The sequence below is a fragment of the Asparagus officinalis genome, chromosome 3, assembly GCF_001876935.1.
Source record: "Asparagus officinalis chromosome 3, Aspof.V1, whole genome shotgun sequence".
NCBI lineage: Eukaryota > Viridiplantae > Streptophyta > Magnoliopsida > Asparagales > Asparagaceae > Asparagus > Asparagus officinalis.
Window position 1 is genome coordinate 73,772,157 of NC_033796.1, and position 11,538 is coordinate 73,783,694.

Below are 11,538 nucleotides of genomic sequence, written 5' to 3' on the forward strand. Positions count from 1 at the left end.
GATGATGGCGTCTTGATTTCTCCCTTGCCGGCAAGGGTTGAAAGGGAGGGGCCATTAAGCCCTAAGTCATCCCATGATGATGACCCAAGCATGGCTGCAGCTAGTCTTAGTGAACTAGAGGTTTCATCTATGGGTGTTGAAGTTGTACCCGCGAATGCGCCTACGACCATAGTGATGTTGGTAAGGACAGTGATTTCCTCTATTGTCTCTAATATCTTGGTGACACTTGCACCGTATCTTATATTAGGCTATGAGCAGATACAAGTCATCCTAACTGTCTCTCTGACTACCACGGATGCTATGGTAATCTCTACTAAAGCGGGTCCTTCGAGTTTCGTGAAGATTCCTCAATCCCCTGATATTGAGGACTTGGTAGAGGTGGAGGTAGTGATCTTGATGGAGAGTCTGGAGAGGTTGTTTAATCAGAGTGTCATGGCTACCTTGACTTCTCATTTGTACTCTAAAACTATTGAGGGATAAGCTAGGTGTCTTGACTTTGATCATTGGTTTTGTCCGCATCGAGCCTTCAAGATGATAATCGATAAAGCTAAATTTCATTATCAAGAGCTGCATAGGCTTCGCACAGCAGATCTTGATGGCATTGCTGAGATTGAATTTTGTCGCTTGCTAGCAATTCTCGACAAGGTCAGTGAATCTGCCAGTGTAGAAATGGAGCGAATCAGTATGAAAGTACACAATTTGAATGACAACATTGCATCGGTTGATGGACACCAGACAGAGTTTCAAGGTGCTATCCAAGAAAAGATATAATAATTAATGAGGCTAAGGCGACCATTGCTGCGGCTCAGATGCGTTTAGAAGTAGCTCAACACCAAAAGGAGGAGCTTGAGCTTAATCTAGCCGAATTGACCAAGAGGTGGGACTCTCAAGTTGCGGAGCTTCAAGTTGAAACAGAGCATCTCTCGATCATCAGATCCCAGACCATTCCCATCGATCCTAGGGCCTTGAGTGAGCGGGCCCAGAAGGGTGCTCATGAAGTCAGGGATGCACGAGTGGCTGAGTGTGTTGCACAATGATTTTTTTTTGTAGTTCTTTCAATAAATAAAATAACTTCTTATCTCCCTTGATGTATGTATGATAGAGGTGTAGTGTTAACGTATCATTGTAACATCTTTGCTGGGGATACTGATGTTAGGATAAAACTAAAAGAGGTGTAATGTTAACATAATAGCTTGATTAAGTTGACACTGTTCAGAGGTGTGATGTTAACATGACAGTAAGAAGATATTTGACAGAAGTGTAATGTTAACGTGCCAAATGGGATGACTGACAGAGGTGTAATGTTAACCGGTCGGTTGAATCAAACTGATAGAGGTGTAATGTTAACATATCAGGTTTGCAAGATTAATACTATTTAGAGGTGCAATGTTAACATGACAGTACTGAAGAATTTTGACAGAGGTGTAATGTTAACGTGCTAAAAAGGAGTGACCAACAGAGGTGTAATGTTAACCGATTGGTTCACGAGAGTCCGAAGGACGACTACCATTTGGAAGTATAATATTAACTTAGCGGTAAGAAATCGATGGAAGTGTAATGTTAACTAATCGATTTTTGATGAGAATGAATTTGATAGAGGTGTAATGTTAACTGGTCGAATTCGCTAGGATAGGTCAACAGAGGTGTAATGTTAACCGGTCAGATCAAAAAAAGGGAAACCGTTCAGAGGTGTAATGTTAACATGACGGTTTGATTAAGTCGATATTGTTCGGAGTGCTAGCCCTTATGTTTTGATGATGTTTTACAACCACCATTAACGGTACTAATGGCTTATTGAGTGCAAATGTAGTAAATTCATATATCAAGCTTGTTAGTGCCATTCATGGAGGATTGGATGGAATATACGCTACAATGATGATATCCAAAGGAGGAGGAGGCATAGTGATGAAGCAATGTTATTTCAAGAACAACAAATTCATATAAAAGCTTCATCCAAACTCAAGCTATATCAAGACTCAAGAATTGTATTCTATGTGAGGATATTAGCTAGTTTTTATTCTCTCTCTAGTATTAGAATGTAGGTAAAGAGTTATTGATTTCACTTGAAGCTATTAGGACTCACACACACGTTTTCATACTTATGCCTTTAAGCGTTTTTCACAAAATACTATTTTTCACAAGTATGAGGACCTATCTGCAAAATTCCTTTTTCAAACAGTTATTTTTTAGCATTAAAAACATTTTACAAAGTCTCATAATTTTCAGAGGTCAAATAAATATTTTCTAAATATTTTTGTTTGAGTCAAAATACTGTTCTGGAATGTATCAGATGCGGTCGACCGCACTTATGATCATTCGTCACTGGGCGATAGAGAGTCTGTCGGTCGATCGCACCGGTCGACCGAAAGCCCGATTTTTCTATCGGTCGACCGCACTGGTCGACCGATGAAGTCTCTGTTTGTTTCATTGTTTTCAAACCTGCTCGCGGTCGACCGGAGCACTTATGATCATTCGTCACTGGGCGATAGAGAGTCTGTCGGTCGATCGCACCGGTCGACCGAAAGCCCGATTTTTCTATCGGTCGACCGCACTGGTCGACCGATGAAGTCTCTGTTTGTTTCATTGTTTTCAAACCTGCTCGCGGTCGACCGGATTTTCGAATATTCTATCGGTCGACCGAAAATCTATTCGGTCAACCGAGACTTTTTTCAACGGTCGTTTGCCTTCTTTACTGTGCTATCACTTAACTGTGTTTGGCACAGTCTGTGGCATTGTCTGAAAAGGAGATTATTTTCTTAATTAGGAAGATTGGGTTGTGATTTTAAAATGATTAATCTCTCCTATTTAAACCCATACTCCTTCATCTTCTTGGCTGGCTTTGTAAAGAGAGAGTCTTGCACCATTTCTACTGCTTTGTGAGTGTGATCTTGTGTCGATCAACTGTGAGGGAGTGTGATCTGTTGAGATCAAACTGTGTAGTGTGAGATCGCGAGGGGATCGCTGTGTAGACGAAGTTCCGGCTTCCAAACCGGGTGTGTAGTGGATTTCTCCTCGAGAGTGGGGAGCGGGAATGTAGGTCAGCGGACCGAACCTCGTTAACACATCGCGCGTCAAAGGATAACGATTCCTAACCCTATCTCATTTACTTTGTTTGCATTCTTTCCCCTAATGAATATAATAGAGTTTCCACGTGTGCAACCGCATACGAAATTTGGGTAAAATTATGTGTCACACATGAAGGAACCCCCCAAGTTAAGGAATCTAAGATTAGTGGACTTATGCATGATTATGAGCTATTTAAAATGCTTCCAAATGAATCCATTGATGCTATGTTTTCTCGTTTTACTAATATCATCAATGAATTACATGGTCTAGATAAGCAATTATCCATTCAAGAGATGAATTACAAGATACTTCGCTCCTTGACTCCGACATGGGAACCCAAGGCTACGGCCATTGAGGAAGCTCATGACCTCACTACCTTAGCTCTTGATAGCCTCATCGGAAAGCTCAAAGTGCATGAGAAGAAGCTCAAGGGGAAGGAAAAGGAGGAAGTGTCATCACGCGAAGTTGAGGAGCCGTCACCAAAATTGAAGACCATAGCTCTCAAGGGAGCTAGTGACAACTCATCTTCGTCGTCGGAGAGTGAAGTTGATTTTTCTAGAGAAGTGGCTCATCTCTCTAGAAGAATCTCTAGACTTATCAAAATGAACAAAAAATTTAATCCCCGATCTAACAACAAGTTTTCATCTCGTGTAGGAAAATGCTTTGAATGCAACGAACCGGGTCACATCGCTAAGGATTGCCCCAAGCTCAAAGAAAAGTACATGAAGTACAAGAAGAAGAAGGCTATGTATGCCGGATGGGAAGAATCCGAACCAAGTGACTCGGATAGTGATGAAGAAGGAGCCAAACTTGCTCTTCATGACCCAAATGTTTGTTTCATGGCAAATGAACATGAGGTAATATCCGAGGCCGAAAGTGAATCTTTCTATATGCAATGTGACATAGCTATGGCTTTAGAAGAGTTGAACTTTGAATTTAAAAGAATGTCTAAAGAATACTCTTCTTTTAAAAAATTGCATGCCTCTTGTGATATTAAGCTAGAACAACTAACAACCTCTCTTGCTCTTAAAGATGAATTGCTAGGAGATCTCGATTTCGAGAACAAGCAATTAAGATCAAAGATTGAAAAATTAGAAATTGAGGGTTGTAGAACTAGACCCACTCATGCTTATGACAACTACAATCACCATGGTAGAAATAGGTTTCGTGGTTCTAACATTCGTACATACAAAAGAAATTTTGTATGCACCTATTGTATGAGACATGGACACATTTCTACTCATTGTAGAATTAAAGACAATGAAGATTTTTATGGTTTGATATGGGTACCCAAAGGTACCAAGACTACTAACCACCAAGGACCCAAGACATGGGTACCTAAAGCTACTACACCTTCATCTTCTTCTTTTGTAGGGAACGTCACGGCAACGACGTAAGGAGATGTGGTACCTTGATAGTGGTTGCTCACATCATATGACGGGCAACAAAGAGTTATTTGCAACCCTATCAAGGATTGAAGGAGGCAATGTCTCCTTCGGTGGTGGTGAGAAAGGTAAAATCATTGGTATCGGTTCTATTGGTAAGAAACCCTCACCCATTATAGAAGATGTTTATTTAGTAAATGGTTTGAATCATAATCTTCTTAGCATTAGCCAATTGAGTGATAAAGGTTTTGATATTTCATTTAAACCGGATAAATGCATCATTAGTATGAATGGAAAAATTGTTTTTATTGCTAATCGCAAATCTAATGTATACATTTTTGAGATGAATGAATTAGTAAATCAAGATGTGAAGTGTCTTGCGGCAATTGATGAAAATCCTTGGATTTGGCACAAGAGACTTGGACATGCAAATATGGAGTTAATATCAAAATTGTCTAAGAGAAATCTTGTAAAAGGATTACCTAGCTTGCACTTCATCAAAGATACCATATGTGAGGATTGTGCCAAAGGTAAACAAACAAAGTCTTCTTTCAAATCCATCCATGAGGTATCGACTTCTAAACCCTTGCAATTACTTCATCTTGATTTATTTGGTCCTATGCGTGTTACCTCTCTTGGAGGCAAACACTATGTTTTTGTGATTATTGATGATTTTTCTCGTTTTACATGGACAATATTTCTTGCTAAGAAAAATGATTGTTTTGAAGAATTTGCTAATCATGTTAAAAGAATTGAAAATGAAAAAGATTTGAAAGTTGTTAAAATAAGAAGTGATCATGGTGGTGAATTTCAAAATGAATTTTTCTATAATTTTTGTGCTCATCATGGTATAACTCATATGTTTTCCGCTCCTAGAACACCACAACAAAATGGTGTTGTTGAACGGAAAAATCGCACCATACAAGAGATGGCACGCACTATGCTAAACTCATTTGATTTACCAAAATATTTTTGGGCGGAAGCCGTCAATACGGCTTGCCATGTTTTAAATCGTGTTTTGATTAGATCAAAGCTTAAGAAAACTCCTTATGAACTTTTTTATGGAAAAACTCCTTTTATTGGTTATTTTCGTATCTGCTAAATTCTTTTGATTTGCCAAAATATTTTTGGGCGGAAGCCGTCAATACGGTTTGCCATGTTTTAAATCGTGTTTTGATTAGACCAAAGCTTAAGAAAACTCCTTATGAACTTTTTTATGGAAAAACTCATTTTATTGGTTATTTTCGTATCTTTGGTTGCAAATGTTTTATTTTAAATACAAAAGATCACAATGATAAATTTGATTCCAAAATTGATGTTGGTATTTTCTTAGGTTATGCACCTTGAAGTAAGGCTTATAGGGTCTTCAATAAACGAAGTCTCGTTGTTGAAGAATCTATAAACGTTACTTTTGATGAGACTAATGTTGGTTCTCAAGTTGTGTTGCCTAGGAACGATGATGATGATGATATTGAGGGAGGATTGGACTTGTTGCAAATCAATGACAATCATCCAAATGAATAAATTATTGGGAGCCCTTCAAAAGGAGTTGTTACTCGCTCAAAAGCTTTGAGTGAGTGTGGTAATGTTGCATTCTTATCTCATCTAGAACCTAAAAAGATTAATGATGCTTTAAATGATGAATTTTGGGTTTTGGCTATGCATGAGGAACTAAATAATTTTTAAAGAAATGATGTTTGGAAATTACATGAAGAATTAAACAATTTTCAAAGAAATGAAGTTTGGAAGTTAGTTCCTAGACCTAACAATGCTAGTGTTATTGGTACTAAATGGGTTTTTAGAAACAAACTTGATGAACATGGTATTGTTACTAGAAATAAAGCTCGTTTGGTTGCCCAAGGATACAATCAAGAGGGGGCATAGACTATGATGAAACCTTTGCACCGGTTGCAAGGTTAGAATCTATTAGGATGTTTTTGGCATTTGCTAGCTTTAAAAATTTTAAACTATTTCAAATGTATGTTAGAAGTGCTTTCTTAAATGGTTTTATAGAAGAGGACGTGTATGTTGAGCAACCCCCCGGTTTTATAGATCATGTTTTCCCTAATCATGTTTACCGGGTTCAAAAAGCTTTATATGGGTTGAAACAAGCTCCTAGAGCTTGGGATGCTCGCCTCTCTAGTTTTCTTGTTGAAAATAGTTTTTCAAAAGGAACAATTGATAACACTCTTTTTGTGCGAAAAAGGAAAAATGATTTTATTTTAGTTCAAATATATGTGGATGACATCATTTTTGGTGCTACTAATGAATCCTTGTGCAAGGAATTCTCTGAAGTTATGCAGGATCACTTTGAGATGAGTATGATGGGAGAGCTTACATTCTTTCTCGGGCTCCAAGTCAAGCAAACTAAGGATGGGATCTTCATTTCACAAAGCAAGTATGCGAAGGAATTGGTTAAAAAATTCAATTTGGAGAATTCTAAGCATGCACCTACTCCCATGAGTACTAGTATTAAGATTGATGCGGATGAGAGTGGTGAATATGTGGACCAAAAACTATACCGAGGTATAATAGGTAGTCTTCTTTATCTTACCGCTAGTAGACCCGATATTATGTTTAGTGTGTGTGCATGTGCACGTTTTCAAGCATCTCCTAAAGCATCTCATTTAATTGCGGTCAAAAGGATCATTAAATATGTTAATGGAACTTTTAATCTTGGTTTATTTTATCCAAGAAGCATCTCTTTTGATTTATATGGTTTTTGTGATGCCGACTTTGCCGGATGTAAGGTAGATCGCAAGAGTACTAGTGGAACATGCCAATTCTTAGGAAATTCACTTGTTTCTTGGGCTTCCAAGAAACAAAATTGTGTTGCATTGTCCACTACAGAAGCGGAATACATTGCCGCCGGCTTATGTTGTGCTCAAGTCATATGGATGAAACAAAGCTTAGTTGACTATGATTTGAGTTTTCAAAATATTAAAATCTTTTGTGATAACACAAGTGCTATAAATATTTCCAAAAATTCGGTTTTAAATTCTAGAACCAAGCATATTGATGTGCACCATCATTTCTTACGCGATCATATAGAGAGACAAGATGTATCCCTAGTCTTTGTTGACACAAAATCTCAATTAGCGGATATATTTACAAGATGTATCCCTAGTCTTTGTTGACACAAAATCTCAATTAGCGGATATATTTACTAAGCCTCTTGGAGAAGATGATTTTTGTCGCATAAGAAATTTACTAAGCCTCTTGGAGAAGATGATTTTTGTCGCATAAGAAATGGCTTGGGCTTATGCAATATGTGATAGTTCTAAATTGCTTGCTTCTTTTCGTTGCATTTTTTTTGTGTAGCATGCATGTCTCTTTACCCCATTTTTGATGGTGACAAAGGGGGAGAGAAATCTCCTCATTTGTTGCATATACTTAGGGGGAGCTCATAGATAGGGGGAGCACCTATCTATAAGCTATTTTAATTTTGCTCTTATATAATGGTTGGTTGTCATCATCAAAAAGAGGGAGATTGTTAGCCCTTATGTTTTGATGATGTTTTACAACCACCATTAACGGTACTAATGGCTCATTGAGTGCAAATGTAGTAAATTCATATATCAAGCTTGTTAGTGCCATTCATGGAGGATTGGATGGAATATACGCTACAACGATGATATCCAAAGGAGGAGGAGGCATAGTGATGAAGCAATGTTATTTCAAGAACAACAAATTCATATAAAAGCTTCATCCAAACTCAAGCTATATCAAGACTCAAGAATTGTATTCTATGTGAGGATATTAGCTAGTTTTTATTTTCTCTCTAGTATTAGAATGTAGGCAAAGAGTTATTGATTTCACTTGAAGTTATTGGGACTCACACACACGTTTTCATACTTATGCCTTTAAGCGTTTTTCACAAAATACTATTTTTCACAAGTATGAGGACCTATCTACAAAATTCCTTTTTCAAACAGTTTGTTTTTAGCATTAAAAACATTTTACAAAGTCTCATAATTTTCAGAGGTCAAATAAATATTTTCTAAATATTTTTGTTTGAGTCAAAATACTGTTCTGGAATGTATCAGAATGCGGTCGACCGCACTTATGACCATTCATCACTGGGCGACAGAGAGTCTATCGGTCGACCGCACCGGTTGACCGAAAGCCTGATTTTTCTATCGGTCGACCGCACCGGTCGACCGATGAAGTCTCTGTTTGTTTCATTGTTTTCAAACCTGCTCGCGGTCGACCGGATTTTCCGTCGGTCGACCGTTTTCCTAATTTCGGTCGACCGAATATTCTATCGGTCGACCGAAAATCTATTCGGTCAACGGTCGACCGTTTTCCTAATTTCGGTCGACCGAATATTCTATCGGTCGACCGAAAATCTATTCGGTCAATCGAGACTTTTTTAAACGGTCGTTTGCCTTCTTTACTGTGCTATCACTTAACTGTGTTTGGCACAGTCTGTGGCATTGTCTGAAAAGGAGATTATTTTCTTGTGCTATCACTTAACTGTGTTTGGCACAGTCTGTGGCATTGTCTGAAAAGGAGATTATTTTCTTAATTAGGAAGATTGGGTTGTGATTTTAAAATGATTAATCTCTCCTATTTAAACCCATACTCCTTCATCTTCTTGGCTGTCCTAATTTCTGCAAAAACCAGAGAGATGCTGTCTTCCTGATAAAAATTTTCAAAATCTGTTCTCTGTGTTTTCTCTGTGTTTTTGTGTGTGTTCACTTCCCAGCTTCAGTATTCTTTCTCTTTGCCATAGGGACTTGTAAAGAGAGAGTCTTGCACCATTTCTATTGTTTTGTGAGTGTGATCTTGTGTCGATCAACTGTGAGGGAGTGTGATCTGTTGAGATCAAACTGTGTAGTGTGAGATCGCGAGGGGATCGCTGTGTAGACGAAGTTCCGGCTTCCAAACCGGGTGTGTAGTGGATTTCTCCTCGAGAGTGGGGAGCGAGAGTGGGGAGCGGGGACGTTGGTCCGTGGACCGAACCTCGTTAACACATCACGTGTTAAAGGATAACGATTCCTAACCCTATCTCATTTACTTTGTTTGCATTAGAATATTGTGGTTTGCTTGTCTTAATTTTTATTACATAATTAGAGCCTCTTGACCCTAATCACCCCCCCTCTAGGGTCCAACAATTGGTATCAGAGCAATGGTCTCTATATTAGTTTTTGGTTTAACCGCCTTAGAGAAAAGATCTAATGGAGGCTTCTTTGAATATGCATATGTTAGAGGGACAATCCACCACTAGACCACCACTCTTCACCGGGAGTAATTTTGCTTATTGGAAGGCTAGGATGAGAATTCACCTTCGTTGCATTGATCTTGACATCCTAGAGCTCATAGAAAAGAAATATGTAGAAAAGTCCAAAGTCGGGAACATGACCGATGGAGAAAGGCACCAAGCCAATCTCAATGCTAAGGCCATGAACGCCTTAATTTGTGGTCTTTCCCCCAATGAATACAATAGAGTTTCCACGTTTGCAACCGCATACGAAATTTGGGTAAAATTATGTATCACACATGAAGGAACCCCCCAAGTTAAGGAATCTAAGATTAGTGGGCTTATGCATGATTATGAGCTATTTAAAATGCTTCCTAATGAATCCATTGATGCTATGTTTTCCCGTTTTACTAATATCATCAATGAATTACATGGTCTTGATAAGCACTTGTCTATTCAAGAGATGAACTACAAGATACTTCGCTCTTTGACTCCGGCATGGGAGCCCAAAGCTACGGCCATTGAGGAAGCTCATGACCTTACTACTCTAGCTCTCGATAGCCTCATCAGAAAGCTCAAGGTCCATGGGAAGAAGCTCAAGGGGAAGGAGAAGGAGGAAGTGCCATCACGGGAAATTGAGGAGCCATCACCAAAGTTGAAGACCATAGCTCTCAAAGGAGCTAGTGATAACTCCTCTTCGTCATCGGATAGTGAAGTAGATTTTTCTAGAGAAGTAGCTCATCTCTCTAGAAGAATCTCTAGACTCATAAAAATGAACAAGAAATTTAACCCCCGATCTAACAACAAGTTTTCCTCTCATGTAGGTAAATGTTTTAAGTGCAATGAACCGGGCCACATCGCTAAGGATTGCCCCAAGCTCAAGGAAAAATACATGAAGTAAAAGAAGAAGAAGGCTATGTATGCCGGATGGGAAGAATCCGAACCAAGTGACTCGGATAGTGATGAAGAAGGAGCCAAACTTGCTCTTCATGACCCCAACATTTGTTTCATGGCAAATGAACATGAGGTAATATCCGAGGCCGAAAGTGAATCTTTCTATATGCAATGTGACATAGCTATGGCTTTAGAAGAGTTGAACTTTGAATTTAAAAGAATATCTAAAGAATACTCTTCTTTTTCTTGTGATATTAAGCTAGAACAATTAACAACTTCTCTTGCACTAAAAGATGAATTGCTAGGAGATCTCGATTTCGAGAATAAGCAATTAATATCAAAGATTGAAAGACTAGAAATTGAGAGAGGTAGGACTAGACCCACTCATGCTTATGCTAATCATCATCATCATGGTAGAAATAGGTTTCATGGTTCTAACATTCATGCATACAAAAGAAATTTTGTGTGCACATATTGTATGAGACATGGACACATTTCTACTCATTGTAGGATTAAAGACAACCATGATTTTTATGGAATGATATGGGTACCCAAAGGTACCAAGACTACTAACTACCAAGGACCCAAGACTTGGGTACCTAAAGCTACTACATCTTCATCTTCATCTTTTATAGGGAACATCACGGTAACAACGTAAGGAGATGTGGTACCTTGATAGTGGTTGCTCACATCATATGACGGGCAACAAAGAGTTATTTGCAACCCTATCAAGGATTGAAGGAGGTAGTGTCACCTTCGGTGGTGGTGAGAAAGGTAAAATCATTGGTATTGTTCTATTGGTAAGAAACCCTCACCCGTTATAGAAGATGTTTATTTGGTAAATGGTTTGAATCATAATCTTCTTAGCATTAGCTAATTGAGTGATAAAGGTTTTGATATTTCTTTTAAATCGGATAAATGCATCATTAGTATGAATGAGAAAATTGTTTTTATTGCTAATCGCAAATCTAATGTATATATTTTTGAGAT

General features: G+C 38.4%; 1 protein-coding gene across 1 annotated transcript in view; it reads left to right on the top strand.

Moving 5' to 3' along the window:
• LOC109835285 (protein STRUBBELIG-RECEPTOR FAMILY 6-like) overlaps nt 532–11,538 on the top strand; it is a 14,752-nt gene continuing 3,745 nt past the window's right edge. The window contains exon 1 of the mRNA XM_020403267.1: nt 532–748. Coding sequence (XP_020258856.1) covers nt 532–748 — 217 coding nt within the window. The remainder of the gene's footprint in view (nt 749–11,538) is intronic.